Here is an 18,990-nt window from a genome sequence, read left to right on the forward strand (position 1 = left end):
CAGCATAGCCAGCCTTGAGTTGAAGAACTCTAGCACTGTGAAAAACAGAGGCATATATATTCCCATAACTTAACAGGGCAGAAATTTAGTAGAAATGAATGCTGGCATGGATTTCATGTGAAGAGGATATCTTTCCCCATTTCTCTGGGAACAAAACTCTAGTCCCCTGAAGCCAATGGAGGTAAGTGATCCTTGCAGGCCCAGTTGTTTGAACAATTGGACTTCCAAAGGCTTATGGAACGATCTATTCCACCACATCTAACTGTGTAGATCTAAACCTAATGTGACACGTTCTTAAATATTTAATTAAAACACTGTCTCTCTCTTCATTTCGGAAGGGGGGGGGGGAGGAGGTAGCATCAGGCCCATCAAGCTGTTGTCAGACACGAGTGGCAGGAGTTCAAAAAACAATTTAGACAGCATTTGGGGATATCTCAGGAGCAGCCATGCATAAAGTTAAAGGCTGAGCATGTGGAATTAGGCAGTTCACATTTTGGCAAGGAGAACATGGGAAGCTAAGCTAGGAAGGTGAAGCCATTTTGAGAAGACAGTAAAGGGAAGAAGAGGGAGAGACCAAGGGAAGGCTTTGGGAGACAAGAAGACACCAGGGGGGTCTTCAAACCTTCAGGGGGATGGAGTGCTCCTGCTCAGGGTTCCAGCCAGCCATGCCCCTTTTCAGAACACACCATTCTGTTCCACTCCCTACCATGGGATTCTCCCAGGTTTGCTGAGACTTCTGTCTTGTGTGCATATGTTGCTGTGTTGGCAACATAAAGACCCACAGTTAGAGAATGAATTTGCTATTAGTCCCTAGGATGAGTCAGTGCATTTCCAATGGCTGTAGGGGCTGGCAAAGCCTTTCCCAATTCAGTGTCGAAGAAAAAGAGCCAATTTAAAATGGCTACCACATAAAACTCATCTGGCACCATGGGGATGAATCAAAACCCAGTGCCAAAACGCAGAGAATGAAAGAGACCTATGCTCAGATCTCCAGATTTTTTATATATTCATATCTATTGATACAGACAGTGTAAACTGGGGTGGGGTGTGGGGGTAAGCTGTGGTCCTGTTGGACTCCAGTCCCATCAGCCCAAGCAAGCATGGCCAACAGTCAGGGATGATGAGAGTTAAACCCCAACAACATCTGGAGAGCCATGGTTCTCCAAGCCCAATGTAAAACATCTCCAGGGAGCTCTGTTTTTGACTGGAGCACCAGTGCTGAGGCAGGGGGCATTTTGCACTTGCCCCCCCCCCCATTTTCCCATTATAAAGCAGCAAACAAAAATCGACATTAGCCCCACAGTGAGAGGAATTCAGGAACCATGCAGTTGTTCCTGCAGCAGGTCTAATTGCAGCTCCACACAAGGGTATGTGTGTGTTTGATGGAAAGGATGTTACTGTGAGGGGACCATTAAGCACCCTCTCCCCCAGAACTGCTGCTCTGATCCAACCTGGAACACACTCTCTCTCTCCGCCACTGTGGCAGCTTTAAAGAAGAACTTTTTTTTAAGGAGACCTGATTGCTGACCTCTTGACTCATGTCTGTTTTGACCCTATCAGTGATAGGTACATAGAGGATAATGAACTCCAGGTGCTAGAAATGTACTTTGCTCCAAATATGTTTTGGAAATTTCTTCCTTCAAGAGAACATTTTTCAGAATACAGTTGTACCTCAGCTCCCGAATGCCTTGGGAGTCAAACATTCCAGCTCCTGAACGACCGAAAACTGGAAATGAGTGTTCCAGTTTTCAAACATTCTTTGGGAAGCTGAACATCTGACGGGGCTTCTGCTGCTTCTGATTGGCTGCAGGAGCTTTGGAAGTTGAACACCCCTGTATCTGGCTGAAGGCCTCTGGGCTTGTGAGAGTGGAGTAGGAATAGGTGGATAAGTCTATTCCCGTCCTTGTCAGCTTCACATGTGTATGTTCATGAATTCATCCTAGTCTGTTTCCAAATCAATTTAGGATTTGCTACCTCTGCCCCCCCAAAAAAACCCATACGAAAATCTGTATTTAAATACACAATTTCTTACAAAGAAGCATTTAAATACTGATTATTATTTTTAAACTATGGAGAACTGTAACACAAAATTCAGTGGATAAGCAAACGCAAAGCATAATTACCTTCCAAGCCATGCATTAGTCCAGGAGGTGTAAATTAGTTCAGTTTGCTTAAAAATGTGAACTGAATGAAATTATCTTCCAGGGTTGAATGCAGTCTGGGAATGTCCCCAGCCACTCTATTGATAAAACTGACTCTAAATCCGATGGAACAAGGCAGAGCTTAGATACATTCTGGATATTATTCTACTTCTGTCAGAAGAGTAGGATTTCCGGCCTCTGCAAGAATGCCAGTATCATCTTTGCAGGGAGGGAATTGTGGATTGTTGTTTTTAAAAGTGTGGGTTTTACTGCACACCTTGAGGAGCTCTTGCAATCAGTGGCCACCCTCTCTTAGGGAGAATATCAGTTCAGTTTGCATTTTAATGTGAACCTTCCTAATTCACATTTCCTGAAACAATGCACATACAGAAATGCTTTCTTTCAAACTTCACACGCCTCTGGATTTTGCGTTGCAGTTCTTCAATAAAATAATGTGTAGGGCAAGAATGCATTAGGGAAATAGGATCCAAATTCAACATTGGTATAAAGAAAATTCAAAGCCATGGTGGATATTAAAAGACCATATAAGAGCCAAGTTTTAATGCTTTTTTTTTGCATGATTCTGAAATTGGCATTGACATCACACACAGAGAGACATACTAAGAATTCTTCCCTAAGTCTTTCTTTGACTTCAATGCAGCATTTGGATCTGGTGAAAGACACCAAATATTGTTCACTAAATATTGCACCACCCTGGCACCTGGGCATGTTCACTTGGTCACAAGTGGCCCATAGCCAGATGCACAATGTGCCTGGTGCCTAGTGAATTTTGAACACTGCCTTCATTACATAGTTTTTGTTGCATATTGAAGACACATTTCTTTACTCTGGGCTTTGGCACTTGAGATATATGCTGTAGGATCCACCCTATTCTCTTAATTGTTTTTAATATTGTATTATTAAAATGTTGCAACCTGTCCTGACACCTCATGGTAAAGGGTGGGTAAGAAATATAAATATAAATATAAATATAAATATAAATATAAATATAAATATAAATATAAATATAAATATAAATATTACCCACAATAACAATATATGCCCACCATTTGTGCTGGACCATTTCACCAATGCAATGCCACTCCCTCATGCCCATTTATTTTACTCCTACTGAAAACCCATAAGAAGTTTGCACTTCCACATGCAGGATGCAAGGCCTGGGAAACACAGTTGACCCTGCTTTCCCCAATCAGATATTTGTGTTGTATCCAGAATCAGCCATAATTTGAATAGGTCTACTCTAAGTATGACTAACTATGGGTTCCACTCTTAGAAAACATGGAGCCTTTACGAAAAAAATTACCCAACGGGTGATTTCATGACTTTAAATGTCTCTAATCTGAGAACATGTGTTTAAATTTCTCTCCTTGAAGTCAATGGGATTTAATAGTGTTCTGTTCTGGCAGGATTATTCCCACTGATTGGTCTGCTGCCTATTTAATGCCCGCCCCCCAATCTGGACCCAGGGGCGGAGGAAGGGTGCGGGTCACCCCGGGTGTCACCACTGGGGGGAGGATGACAAAATGCCAGGCAGCACTCACAGCAGGGCCTGCAGCGTTCCCAAGCCACGCGTCTCTCCTGGGAGAAACGCGGTGGCTTGGGTGTGTGCAGTCTGCCCACTGCCTCCCACCCCCCAGCTGTAGGGCGGCTGAGTGGGAGGAGGCAGGCAGACTCCGGAGGCCCTGTGGTGCACCCTGCCCCTATGCGCAGTCCGCCCCACCCCTGGGCGCACCGCCCCAGGCACCCGAGCAGCTTCCTCCTCTGCTGCCTGGACCTTCCAAATTTCAGCATCATGAATAATTTGTGCCAATATTTTTGCTATGCATACTCTAATTGTAGAATAAACTAAATTCCTTTCATAAGGTCTTGTGAGCCTTAAAATTCCATTAAGGCGTTGTTTGGCTTTCCTTATTGCAACAACTGAGGTCTGATTATCAGGCAAGTAGGTCTAGGAAGCAAGTTATATACCTAAGGATGAGAAAGAAGAAGAGCAGCTCAGGTGGCTTCCTATTATTTTCCAACACATTTTAGTTTGTTGATAGAGCAAATACCAAAATGTTGGCTTCGTTACGCAACAGGTGTTCACCTTCTGTTCTGACAATACACAAAATTGTCTTTCTAACCGAGGTCTCTTTTGGGATAACAATATCACATCATTTGAATGCAATACAATAACCATCATTTTAAAGGCACAACAAAGTCATCAGTCATATTTTAGCAATTGCACATAGAAAGGGGGAGGGCTGCAAACTTCCCTTGGCTGGTAATGAAAATGTGCAACCCAGAATTCCTTGCAATGTTACAGAGCTACTGGTGAAATTACGGTGAGCTACTAGTGAAAAGGGACGCGGGTGGCGCTGTGGGTTAAACCACAGAGCCTAGGACTTGCCGATCAGAAGGTCGGCGGTTCGAATCCCCGTGACGGGGTGAGCTCCCATTGCTCGGTCCTTGCTCCTGCCAACCTAGCAGTTCAAAAGCATGTCAAAGTGCAAGTAGATAAAAAGGTACCGCTCCGGCGGGAAGGTAAATGGTGTTTCTGTGTGCTGCTCTGGTTCGCCAGAAGCGGCTTAGTCATGCTGGCCACATGACCCGGAAGCTGTACGCTGGCTCCCTCAGCCAATAAAGCGAGATGAGCGCCCCAACCCCTGAGTCTTCTGCAACTGGATCTAATGGTCAGGGGTCCCTTTACCTTTACTTTACTAGTGAAAAGCAAGGGCCCCCTTAATGTTCCCAATTCCCAACCCTCAACTCCCCTCACTTTGACTCTAAACCTTAACCTTCTAAAAGCAGCACCTAAAGTCTGTCATAGAAGGTGAGCCTAGGGCTGCCCCTAGTTATTTTGTGCATTGTCACAGACGATGCTGGGTTCAACTCATTCGTCATTCATTGCCCTTACTTAAGGCTGCCTTAGCATGAAGACACCTTTTGCTTCCATCCGTTTTTGTCACTGTAGACTTGGACACCTTTTCTCTGTCTCTCACTTTTGCATTAACTTTTCATTTCATGGAAAGCTCTCAAATAAACAGCATGAGCCAGCCCCACAGCTAAGCATTTTGAAGTCACATTGATTTCTACAGTAGAGGTCTAAGCACTTGCCTAGCTGTCCCATCAATGGGACTTAAAAGGGCTTATCTTTGGCTGGATCGTGCCCAGCCATAATAAATGTCAATCAATAGCCTTATTTCTAACTATATAGAATTCATTGAGAATAGCTGTCAGAAGAAAAGACCACGCTTAGCTTTAGCTTTATTGCATCCTGTACAGATTCCACCCTCCTCTCGCCTGATGTCTCCCACCAGGTGTTCAAACACTAGCCCATTGTTATAAGCACCAGGTCCCCTTTTTATTACACAAAAGGATGACTGCAAGGCTTGGGCAGAAAGAATGCCCCATGTTATTTGTCACCCCCAACCAAATAGTTATTATAAGTAACAGGACACTGAGCAGCTTAATTTATTCCCAATTTTTCTGTCTCTAAGTTTCTAGCTGATATATTTATTATGAATTTTGCTATTACAGTGGTTTACAACCATAATCCGTTCCAGAGGTCCGGTTGTAAACCAAAACAGGTTGTAACCCAAGGTGTGCTTTCGTCAATGAGGCCTCAAAAAAAAAAAGGGGGGGGGGGAAAGGGTTGTAATCCAAAAAAAGGGACACGCACTTCTGGGTTTGAAGTGGTTGTAATCCAAAACGGTTGCAAACCAAGGTACCACTGTATTAAAGATAGATATGAGTGGCATAATGTGGCAGGATTTGGGTGCTTTAAAATTAGGTACTCCCTGTCAGTAACACTTGAGAGGTCTGATATTATCTGCATATGGTAGCGTGTCCCAATATACAGCAGCAAGGATTTTTAATAAAGTGAAGGGAAAACCGCTGACCACTTATCCCTCAACCAGAAGATCAAAGTAATGATGAAGCACTTTGCATTGGAATTTAATTTAAATACACTCAATGGAGGTTAATGGATACTCTGATGAGGCACAACACTTGGTTTCAGTCAAAACTTTTTACAGAGATAGTTAAGAACCAACTTTGCTTAAAGCCCACACTTTAATGTGTTTCTGAATAAATTGATTTGTGTCAGGTTCCAATTTTCAACTCTCCACTCTCTCTTGATTGGATAACACTCTGCCCAGCCCTGATAGGCTTCTGGGCCCATAGGAGGAGGTTGTACATTCTGTCCATCAAATGCACCCCCCCCCCATTTACAGCTTAAAAAGTTAAAATTAGCACTTGGAATTCAGATTGGAATTAAATTGGTGGCCAGCGCAGATCATTCAACACTGCTGAGCTCTTGATGACCACCAGCAAGTCCCTACACCAAGTGCCTGGGTGCCATATTCCAAACCAGCTGGAGTTTCCAAACCATATGCAGAGGCAACCATTACAGTAATATAATTCACGTACACTATTACCTTGACTCTAAGTAGCTTTTATATACAGATGCACCTTGGTTCTGGAATGCCTTGTGACTCAAACATTTTGGCTCCCGAACGCCGCAAACCTGCAAGTGAGTGTTCCAGTTTGCAGATGTTTTTTGGAAGCCGAACGTCCGATGAGGCTTCCGAGGCTTCCAATTGAGAGCAGGAAATTCCTGTAGCCAATTGGAAGCCGTGCCTTGGTTTTCGAATGTTTTTGGAAGTTGAACAGACCTCCGGAATTGATTTCGTTCAAGAACCAAGGTACGGCTGTATATACTTTACCAGAAGCAACCTGGATAGCTCAGTTCATTAGAGTGTAGTGCTGATAATGCCAAGGTTGCAGGTTCGATCCCCCATATGGGACAGTTGCAGACTCCTGTGTTGCAGGGGTTTGGACTAGATAATCCACAGGATCTTTTCCAACTCTACAATTCTATGATTCTATTTCTTCCTCACGGTTCTAAAGCAAGTGTGGGGAACCTCAGACCCGGGGGTCAAATGTGGCCCTCCAAGCTTCTATATCTGGCCCTCATTATTCTTCCCACACTATACCCCCTTCCCCAGCCCCACCATCTCTCCCCAGGCCCTGCCATTCACTGGTCCTGCTTCATATACCCCATTGCCTGTTTAGAATGTGTCCTTGAATGCTGTCAATGCCTTCTGCTTGCCTGGATGGTGGGTGAAGAGCTGTGTGTAGAAACTAACCTCCTGTAAAATTCGCACTTACCCACTTACACTTCTGGCTTCACGTGACATGTGCCCTCTGGAAGGTTGCACAGAAGGAAAGGTGCCCCCCAGGCTGAAAAACCTCCCCACCCTTGCTCTAAAGCTGCCTTCCCAGTGCTGGAGGCTGTTCTGTTAGGGCAAATGGGGCACTGCCCCACCGACCACAGCTTGCCCTTGCCTGCCTGCTTCCTCACTTACAACAGGTCTACAGGGGCGGCACTGCCTGTCGGCTTCCTCCTCCTCTTCCTTAGTCTCAGTGTTACCTTTCTAGAACTGAGCAGGGAGGAGGATGGGGCGAAACTAGAATTAGTTGGCTCTGGTTGTTATTGGATCTGGCTTCATCTACTAAGAACAGTAAGAGCTGTTCAACAGTGGAATGGTCTCCTTCAGGAGGCCGTGGACTCTCCTTCCTTGGAGTTTTCCAAGAAGAGGTTGGATGGGCCATCTGTCATAGACGCTTTAGTTGAGATTCCTGAATTGCAGGGGGTTGAGACCTGATGGTCCCTTCCAACTCCACAATTCTATGATTCTATGACTGTTGGTCTCCCCACTTTCTGCCAGCCCCAATGAGCATCAGCCACAGCTGCTCCCCACCCAGTGAAAACTCCCCAGTCAGAGGAGTTTTTGAAGTGAGCTGCCTGTGGGTGTGTAGGTAAGTGAATAGATAGACATAAATATCTATTGTGGACACAGAGCTGCTGGTCTGTTTGTATGGCAGACTAGTTTTACAGCAGCCCTAGGTACACTTTTATTGGGCTGTATTCCCCCAGAATCATCCACAGCAGTGTCACTGCCTTCTATAAATGCAGCCGGGACCCCTGTAAATAAAGAGAAATCACCGGCACTGGGGGAGATGGCTGGTCTCATTACCAGTCACCACACGAAAGGAAACAAGGCCTTGGTATCACCACCGACTTCATGAAGACAGACAATTCCCCTCTTGCTGACTCTGACATCTATGCTCTCTGCAACCTTCCCCGCCTCTGGCAAGTGCGTCATTTTCCCCACGACCGAAGTTCCATTATCCACTTTCATCTTCTAGCTTTATTGGCTTCCTGTGACTGTGTTAATGGCCCTTGCTTTGGACAAGCCCATGCAATAAGACCCCTTGGAGCATGTCGTATGGTGACAGGCAGGACACACAGTCATTCTGAACCAAGCAGCACACAGAAAAACACTTCCAGGTAACTTCCGTTAAGACTATTAGAGACTACTTATTTGTTGTTAATAGAATGCAAAGGCTCCTGTTCCTAGGCAGGATAATCTTATTGCTATAATTCATATCCTGGCTCATTGAGAAAGAAACCTGGAGGGAACAGTAGCTAGTGGAGTGCATCTGCTGCGTCAGTAGTAGAAGGGAATGTATATTTGCATCTTGGAATATTAAAAGCGGCACCGGAAGCAAAAAAGCATAACTAGCATTGCACAGGGAAATTTGCTACACCAGCCTTCCCAACCTGGTGCTCCTTTAGATGTTTTGGGGTACAATTCCCATTATCAAGATTGACTCTAGGGTTGGATTACACCAGGATGTAGCTCAGCTGGTAGAGCATGAGACTCTTAATCTCAGAGTTGTTTGCCCACATTGGGCAAAAGATTGCTGCATTGCAGGAAGGTTGGATTAGATAATCCTCATGATCCCTTCCAACTCTACAATTCTATGATTCTTTGATTCTACTGCAATGCACTCTATGTGGGACTCCCCTTACACTTGATACAGAAACTGCAGTTACTGCAGAATGCCGCAGTATACCTTGCCAGCAGGAGTGAGGACCTGTGTGCACATACACCTCTTCTCAGAGATCTACATTGGTTGCCCATTTGCTACTGGTGAGAACTGGAAGGGGCTGCTACCTTCTATGGTGGGAGCTGAGAATTGCCCTTAGGAAAAGTCTCCGTATTTTTCTTACTCTGTTCATATTTTTTGTATCTTTTCTTATTGTATCGTAAAAAGCTTACATAAAAATCTTACTTTAAAAAAAGGAATGAAAATCCATCAAGGAAATACAGCTGGCATTTGTTCACATCATTTGTGGGGGTTTTTAAGCCTGAAAATTATATGTAGTTATTTTTTCCTACGTGGCTTTGGTGTTTCCTTTGCATTGAAACAAATAAGCAGTTATGTAAGGTACATGAGCTATGTTAAATGATGGAGCGTGAGACTAATAACATAGTATTTAGTGGAAAATGAACTGCAGTGGAATGGCAACAGTGCTGATCATGACAAATACAGGTGGGAATAGAAATTGCTGTCTTCTAATATCCCAGCATCCAAGGAAGTGTGCCTGGCTGCATCACAGTTCAAGTCTTTGAAACATGCAAGACTTCTTTCAATATTCCTTCCTTCCACAATATGGCTCCACATTCTCAGTTCCTTTATTATTTTGCCCATCTGAACACTGACGGAAACCTTAAAGGGGTGGGGGTTGGACCGGTCATTTTGTGCTCTGTCCCCTTCACAATACTCTGGCTTAACTAATCAATCCCTTGCAGAATTTCAAATCTAATCCTGAATAGCAAAACGGCATGGGCTTACAGAGGGAGGGAGTGCCGAACAGCATGTATAATGAAGTGACCAAATAATGAACCTCAAAAATAATGAAGTGCACAAATCATGACCTACCAGAGGCTGAACCAGCATGTAATGAACCGTCGAATAACAAGCACATGCTTCAACTAATTCTGGCAAAGAGGCTTTTTGAATCCAAACAATGATTTTGCTTCAAAACTGTACTTTCAGACACAGGGTTTCAATCAGATTCAAGGAACTGCTGTAGTAGGGGCACCATTACACACAAAAACTCGGACACTCAAGCATTATTTCCTTCTCGGGTAGAGCAAGGCAAAATGCTCTTTGTTGCAGTGTGCGTGTCCACCTTCTCCATCTAAGTTACTTTGCTGTTCTGGATGGGAGAGGTACTGCCAGAAAGTGAATGGGAAGGAGCAATAATAGCTGATTCTGGAAAATGCAGCTGTTTGCTTAGGAGAAAGCCTTAAAAAGAAGCAAACCCACATTCCATGACAGCCTTCTTTAACTCTGGGTCCCCACATGTTGCTGGACTACGATTCCCATCATTCCTGACTAGCTTGCTGGGGGGGGGGTAATGGGATGATGGGATATGTAGTCCAATAATATCTGGAGAGCAACACATTGGCTACCCTTTCACTGACCACTTCATTTTCCTTGGTCTCTGCTTTCCTCTTCTGCTGGCCACCACAATAATCCCTTCTAGGCTTCATCTCCAATACCCTAAGCAAGGTAGCACAGGTGATTCACGCCTAGAAATCTTCGATCTTGAAATCTCCATCTATTACCCCTCCCCTGGCAAGTGAGAAAGCAACAGCTGGAGCAAACCACCCCCTGTATTCCCACCCCCCTTCATTGGCAGGCTCCTTTCATATCTTTGTGATACAGAAGAAGAGCAACTCGTTGGAATTATAATGAATGAATTTCAGCTGCTATTCTCTTTTTCATACAGACTCCACTGATAAACACTTTTCAATCATAATAACATCTCAGCTTTTAGTAGCTGCAGGGGGCTATTTCAGTGGTATATTTTTCTTGTGTGTGTTTGTACATAAATCATGCTTCTGCAAAAGCTGAGTTACACACCCCAAATCACCAGGAGTTGTTATAAATCTAAATCAGGCCAGTCAGGAAAAAAAAAGAAATACTTCTTAATATACCTTCCCCCCTCCCCATCTGTATACTTTTGTCAAGTGTAGGAGTGGGATGAGGGTTAGAGAAAGATAGAGAGATGGGAATCATACTTTTTATTATGACCTTTCCAGCAACATTTAGAAACTCTATTTCAATGAATTACAGATACATCTAATCCCAAATACAAAAACCAAATGGTTACTCGAGATGCCAGAATCAGGAAAATAAGTTACTTGTTCCACTGCAGTTGGGTGACAAGCTACTTACACAAATCTGTGTGCTTCCTTGTGCTCATGTTTGCACATTTATTTTTATTTAGAAAATATATGTTCCCTGCCTACTTACTAAACTCTTTGAGGCAATTTACAATGGCTTGGATTTGGGGCTAAGGGGTTGGGTCCAATGCTAGTTCTAATCAGAGTAAACCCATTGAAGATGATCGATACAGCTAACTTAGGCCCATTGACTTCAGTGGGTCTACTCTGAACAGAACTTACTTGGCTACAACCACAAAGTTCATCGAACTTAGTTCCCATTGAAATAAATGGGGCGTAAGTCATTAATAACTTGATCCATTGATTTCGATGGGACTGAAGTTCAACTAACTTAGACAGGATCCAAATCAATGATTTCAAATTCTAATGAGAGAGACAAGAGTGGCTACAGAAGGATGAAAAGTGTGCACAAGCACACACACAAACACAAACACACCCTGTCTCATCTTCAGATGTGCCTGCCATCACTCTGCTTCTTGCCCTCTGAGCCATGGAAGGTTTCATACAAAATGGCGGCTGAAGCAGCCCAATGGTTCTCCCTCACAGGGGCAGGACCTCCTCACCCAGACTCCTGCTACCTCTCAATGTGTTTGCAACTTAAACTACTTACATAGTCAACACTGCACTCAGAATGGAACTACATGAAATGCCAGGCATGTGACTATAAGTAGCAGCAAGCAGTCACCTCCACATTTCCCATTATGACATCTCCACAGGCTATATCCCCACACATCACTGTTCCGTAACAGTGCTTGATGTTGATAGAAAAGGGCATGCGTGAGATAACCTGGGGTAACCAAACCAAAAGTGCCCTCCAGGTACTCCTGGACTCCAATTCCCATCAGCCCCACTCAGAATGGGCAATCACCAGGGATGTTGTGAGCCTAAAAACACACTTGGTTTTTCATCTGCTGAAGAAACTCTCTTTTTAAGCAGTGCACATATATTCTTTCTGAATGAGCCTTTTAACTCATTTCAAGGTCAAGGAAGAAGAAGAAGGGAGAGGGGGAATTGTGCATTTTTTTTCCAGTGAGAAATCACATTCTTACCGAGAACGGTCAGCCGGGCTGGTCTGGAACGGATGGCTGCTTGAATGGCCTGGCACTCATACAGAGCATCATCTTGCAGATCTGCTCTCAGGATCTTCAGGTGATGCTCCCCTGACAGATGGTCCCCCACAACCAAGTAGCGTGGGTAACCTTTGGGGTACAAAATGCAAAGAAGGAGAGAGCTGAAAAAAAGCACACTGTTTGACCGAGTCTTAGCAGGGTACTGACAGAGGTTGACCGCTATGGGCTGCATCTCCCCAGTTACCTATACTATCATAGGGATAGGGACACCCTCCCCCCCCCATCAGTCCTTCCCAAGTCTGATGATTAATGAGCTGCGAAGCCGAGGCAGCTTGGCACGCTCTCCTGTTTCCCCCCCCCTGCTTTGTTTTTCAAGCTATCAACAGCAGGATTTGCTCTCATGAACCACAAGAAATACAAATGAAGGGTTTGTTTGTATTTAGCTAATTAGATGACTAGCTGAGCTGGTATCGCACAAGCAGGCAGAGACCCAGCTTGCTAAAGCAGACCCAGCAAAGTTAATTGCCAAAGTTGCTCAGAATGATACGTCAGCCATATTAGCTCCTGTTACTCATTTCCTGTTCTGAACTTTGCAGAGAATGGCTATCTGAAGATATCCATAAATTTATCCATAAAGATAAATTCACAATCAGAGGAACGTAAAGTATGTGTGTGTTATACTGTATATCCAGCTTGCTGGCTGCTTCATATTCTGGAAACTGGAAGTACCATGGAAAAGAAAGGAAGGAAGGAAGGAAGGAAGGAAGGAAGGAAGGAAGGAAGGAAGGAGGGAAGGAGGGAGGGAGGGAGGGATAAAATGCTTCCCCTTATGCCTTCTTGACGTCATTCATTGGAACAGAGCTCAACTTTTGCAATGCTCTGAAGAAGCGCCTCTCTGATACACCAATCACCCCCATGGGTACAGTAAGAGAGTGCCTCAAATCATTGCTCTGAGGCATGGAGAAGTATTCCCATTTTACAATAGACTCCTGAGGCCTAGAGAGAGTAAGGACTGGAATTTTTATCAGTTTCAGGCATACAAGGGGCTGAAATTCTGATTTGCACAACATAGCAAAATGACGTGGTGCTTAAACCCACAGAGGTTGCTCCATGTAGCAAGCCATGCATGTGTGCACATGTATGTGCAAGGGCAATTCCCTATGCTGCTCCAGTCACTGGACCTTAATACAGAGGCATGTGGATAGCTGTACAGGTAGCTGGAATAGATATCAGGAGGGGTAAGCCAAGTTAAAGCAATGCATGTTTTTGCAAACATTTTAACCAACTTACAGGTTCTATTTACAATTAAGCAGTATATAATGTTTTGAGAAATAAGGAAATTGTGGGGTGCAGAAGACTTCTTGCATTTAATGTCAGTCTTTGGTAGAGTTTGCAGACCCTCAAAGAAGCATAGTAGCCCAGCTTTCCCATTCTCCCAAAGCCCTGTTTGGATGCTCATCAGCATCACATATGAGCAATCACATCGGCGGGAAGAGGCTGAGTTGCCAAGCCCTTCAGTTGCCAAGCATGTCATATTTTATATTGTGTAGAGCCCCCTCCCATTAAATTCTGATGGCAAATGTTTGCAGTAATCGGTAGAGCGTGAGACTCTTAATCTCAGGGTTGTGGGTTTGAGCCTCATGTTGGGCGAAAGATTCTTGCATTGCAGGGGGTTGGACTAGATGACCCTCGGGGTCCCTTCCAGCTCTATGATTCTATGAGTCTATGAGCCTCCTCTGCTTGTGGAAGGTCTCTGCATAAAGCAGGGCTCTACATCACTCCTCGAGCCTGCTCCCCTCGCTTGCATGATTGCTCACACTCATGCATGGTGACTGTTTGAACAGGGTTCGTGTCTCCCTATATTCCAAAGCTCTGCCACAAAAATCGCAGTGCTGGAAGAGAGGGAATCATTTCTTTGTTGGCACAATACATGGTCCCTTCCCCCAGTACATGGAGGCAAACATCGCCCAACTTAAAATAGACTAAGGGAGGCTGGGTTTGACAGCCTGTTAATAGGACTGTGACAATGTGCTTCAGTTTATCCCTTGTTGTAAACTTCTCGGAGCCTGAGCTGTCGATGAGACCGTCCCCCACATTCCAAGTTTTTGCTGGAAACAATTCAGAGGCTTATGTTCTGAATGTCTTTCAGATGTTCATCAATAAAATCTAGGACCTACCATGCACCATAGTCTCCAGGAGGACTAACAGGAACTATAAAATCTCTAGTTTCCTCCATTTCCTCCATCCCTGCCATGTATGCTGGGACCCTTTTACCACTGAGTTATGGCCTCTCCCTAACTTATCTTTTTAATTTCTCTCTCTCTCTCTCTCTCTCTCTCTCTCTCTCTCTCTCTTACTGCACTAGCTAACTTTTTAGTGAAGCTGAGACTCACTCAGTTCCCCCTCTCAAATACTACTTAATACATATTTCATGTTTAAGCTTCACTCATTGTTCGAACAACCCACCTCCAAAATGGGCTGTTGTTTTCTTTCGCTGCATCTAATTTTCCAGATGCCATGCAAGTCTTTTGTGATCGCTGTTAGGTTCTATAACTTGATCATTGCAGTTGAGCATCTCAGTCTGAACTGCTGCAGGTCTTGCCCTGGTAACCTATGGGGTGTCAGCCTGTGTGCCAAAACCACCTCTGGTCAAAGGAGGGAATGGCAAGGAAATAGACTATAGCAGTAAGGATGCCTATTTGCACCAATAGGCCAGAACACATCAGGGACTCAGCTACAATAGTAAAGAGAAAGCGTTTTGGATGCATTATAAACATGCAACACCAGATGGCACTGGAGAGAGGAGAAAATTCTTGGCAATTTTTCATAGCGGTTTTTTTTTCTGTTATAACAAGTTAATTTCTGACTTACTTATAGTGGTTTTTTTCTGTGTGTAGATCTACCCCAGGTGACACAGTATATAAAATGTTCCATGTCAGGCGGGCTCATTTGTACAGGACACTCTGTCCTTTGTATTCCCTTGCTGGCTTTGCATTTGCCAACAGTGTTCTTCCTGTCTCCCTGCACCCCGCCTCACCCTGCCCTCAGCTTAACAGCAGCTGGAAGTGGTCAGCATTTGTTTCTCAAGCCCATATGTCATAACATGTAACAGGAGCTGCCGCTGATGTAAGCAAATCTAGAAGGCTTACTTGAGAGATCCCGGCCTACGCCGAGAGCGAGTCCATCTTTAATCCACAGCACAATTCCGTTGTACTCTGGGATAGCACACAGCAGGGTCACAGGCTGCCCGGCGATCACTACCTGGTCTTGAGGTTGCTGGGTGAAAGAAGATGCTGGGCCTGCAGAAAGAGGGAAAAGGGGCGTAAATTGTTGATGCTGTTATTTATGAATTTATATACCGCTTAATGCCACAATAGACATCTGATACAAAACAAAACAAACCTCAGCAACAATGATACAAGAATTAAAACACAAATATGTCCCTCAGCTTAACTTACTTCACAGGGTTGTTGTGGGGATAAAATGGGGAGAGAGACAACCATGTATGCCACCAGGATTTCCTTGGATAAAAAGTGGGATAAGTAAAGGTAAAGGTAAAGGTACCCCTGCTGGTACGGGCCAGTCTTGACAGACTCTAGGGTTGTGCGCTCATCTCACTCTAGAGGCCGGGGGCCAGCGCTGTCCGGAGACACTTTCCGGGTCACGTGGCCAGCGTGACGAAGCTGCTCTGGCGAGCCAGCGCAGCACACAGAAACGCCGTTTACCTTCCCGCTAGTAAGCGGTCCCTATTTATCTACTTGCACCCGGGAGTGCTTTCGAACTGCTAGGTTGGCAGGCGCTGGGACCGAGCAACGGGAGCGCACCCCACCGCGGGGATTCAAATCGCCGACCATGCGATCGGCAAGTCCTAGTCGCTGAGGTTTTACCCACAGCGCCACCTGCGTCCCTAACAAGTGGATTACAATTACAATAAAATAAAGTTCACTTGCTGCATCCAACCGTAGTAATTTTTAAGCTTCTGAAGCCTGTTAAGGCTCCACCACCCCTAGATGAGAGAGGAAGAGGCCCTGTGACCACTGGCTCCACAAATCCTGCTGTTCATTTGCTGTTGGGGTTATAATGCCCTGCAAATGTCCCGGAAAAATTGGGACATGCCATTTTTTATTGAGAGAGAATGGCAGCCACTTTGGTTGCTGTGAACTTACACAATATCACAGACACCAAAATGACCACTATACTCTCACCCCCCCAAAATGGGAAGACGGTATCTTGAATACAGTGGTACCTCAGGTTACATACTCTTCAGGTTACATATGCTTCAGGTTACAGACTCCGCTAACCCAGAAATAATACCTTGGGTTAAGAACTTTGCTTCAGGATGAGAACAGAAATTGTGCTCCGGCGGCGCAGCAGCAGCAGCAGCAGGAGGCCCCCTTAGCTAAAGTGGTGCTTCAGGTTAAGAACAGTTTCAGGTTAGGAATGGACCTCTGGAACGAATTGAATACATAACCAGAGGTACCACTGTATTGGTTTCAAAGTGTTGGAGGGTATGGGGCATGTCTGTACAGGTGAGTGTGCCTTATATGCCCAGGCAACCCCTGCAATATCATCTCATAGGACCTCTTAGCCGACATGGAATTCTCTAAGATTCAAGGCCTATCTGGGCATTCCCCTTCACATGATTAACAACTGGATGAGAGGGAAAGTGGCGCAGGGACAACAAGCACAGCCCCCACTGTCACCTCCATGGCCTATTCTTGCCAGGAATTCCAACAACCATGTCAATGGATTTGAAACTAATATTTGCAGTTCCCATTCTTGGCCAGAGAAGGAAAGTGATGTGCCTGGCACCAGTTCAAAACACAAATCTGGACCTCTTCACAAATGTAGGAAACACGCAAAGTGGGGAATCTGGTTTGTGTTCACTGTCTCCACATATTATCTCCTGCAATTCTTCTGAAAGCCTGATGGAGGCTACATATGTATAAGTTGCAAATGCATAGGTGCAAAGGACAGGGCTCTCAGGTGAAACATGTAAAGAAAGGGTCCCATCTACTGAATGGTTTGCTCCGTTTTTTACCATTGTTATTTATTAATATTTATTAAATTTATATACTGCCCTTCATTCGAAGATCACAGGGTGGTTTGTGGTATAATAACACAAAACACATAACATAATTAACAAGCCCGATACTTTTGAATTATTATTTCATTAAATCCTATACCACCCTTCATTACATAGTAATGATTAAAAACAATTACAGCCCCTCCCCAGTTTAAAAGGCTATAGGCCTGCGATAAGAGGAATGTTTTTGCCTGGTGCCTAAAGGTATTTAATGAAGGTGCCAGGCAAGCCCTCCCTGTGGAGAGCATTCCACAAGTGGGGAGCCACCGCAGAAAAGGCCCTGCTCTCATGTTGCCACCCTCTGGACCTCTCATGGAGGAGGCACATGATTTAGTAGTGTCTTTTGGATTAGCCCTGATGGTAGAACAATCTGATCATTGTATTAACTCTAAAGAATTGTTAATTCTAATGGCTACTTTTATCTTCAAGCCCATCAGGGATTTTATGTTCAGGCCCATCAGGGATTTTTCTTTTTGGAGGGGAAATGGGGATGCGGTGGGGCGGGGGGGAGAGTATCCTTTAAATTAGGGGCACTGCCAATACAATACTAGAAGGCTGGTGGAAATTTTGTCTACAGTGTTCAGTTTGCACAAAGTCACTCTGGGGACTCGGCTACATTAGTCAAAAAACAATGTTTTGAATGCGTTATAAACATACAACACCAGATGGCGCTGGAGAGGAATAAAACTGTGATTTTAACATTGCTTCCCCCCTTTTTATAACAATTTAATTTCTGACTTATTTACAACATTTTTTCCCCTGTGAGTAGATCCACCCATGCACTATTGTCTGCTTTTATTTTTAAAGCCAAGCAAACTAAAGGCAAAAATTTATACCTCGAAATTTACATCTATTACACGTATGATACATATAAAAGATACTCCCACGCAGAACAATATTTGGCAGCATCTTTAAAATTAATGCATGCATATTTTAATACAGTTATATGTATACTTGTATGTGCCTGTTTATGGTCTAGTTAGTTTAGGAAAGAAATGGAGGACATTTTCCAATTGGAAAAAATCATATAATTACAGGGCAACAGGTGCTGGAATCATACATGCTAGCAAGAGGTAACACAACTCACAGGCTTCAACTTGTTTCTGTCCATCTGGTAAGAAGCATTCTGAGGCAGATTACATTTCTAACCCAACATGAAAAATGGCCCAGTAGCCATTCTCCAAGGCTAGAGAAATGTCTAAACTACAAAGGGAGGGGAGGAATGAGAGGAAGAAATTTTATTATTTCTGATTGGATGATTTACCTGGCTTTACTAGGCACTAACTGCAGCACCTAAAAGCAGCCTTAGCTTTGACGTGAAAGCAGATTAGGGTTCTATTAAGGTGTTTAAAACTTTCTTTTTAAATCCCCTTAGCTAGTTTTGAATTAAGGGGAAACGTTGGGGGAAGAGAAAAGTTACAATTTTCAGCTTAAAAGTGAGGGGGGAAATTCACAGGATATAAGTCCTGTTCATAAATAACTCTCGCCATTGAATGAACAAAAGCTCAGCATGGGTCTAGTCCTCCTTGAGGAAGAGCCGTGCAGATGGAGTAGAGGGGGAGAGCCAACAATTATAAATCCCAAAC

At 44.2% G+C, this 18,990-nt stretch overlaps 1 protein-coding gene across 3 annotated transcripts in view; it reads right to left on the reverse strand.

Annotated features, from left to right (window-relative positions):
• The window catches only part of KIRREL3 (kirre like nephrin family adhesion molecule 3), a 775,275-nt gene that overhangs the window by 282,457 nt on the left and 473,828 nt on the right, over window positions 1–18,990 (reverse strand). For all 3 annotated transcript variants that reach the window (XM_028708148.2, XM_028708150.2, XM_028708149.2), the window contains 2 exons: window positions 15,468–15,617; window positions 12,298–12,447 (listed from right to left, as the gene is read on the reverse strand). In XM_028708148.2, coding sequence (XP_028563981.1) covers window positions 12,298–12,447; window positions 15,468–15,617 — 300 coding nt within the window. The remainder of the gene's footprint in view (window positions 1–12,297; window positions 12,448–15,467; window positions 15,618–18,990) is intronic.

The sequence above is a fragment of the Podarcis muralis genome, chromosome 15 (genome assembly GCF_964188315.1).
Source record: "Podarcis muralis chromosome 15, rPodMur119.hap1.1, whole genome shotgun sequence".
Lineage (NCBI taxonomy): Eukaryota > Metazoa > Chordata > Lepidosauria > Squamata > Lacertidae > Podarcis > Podarcis muralis.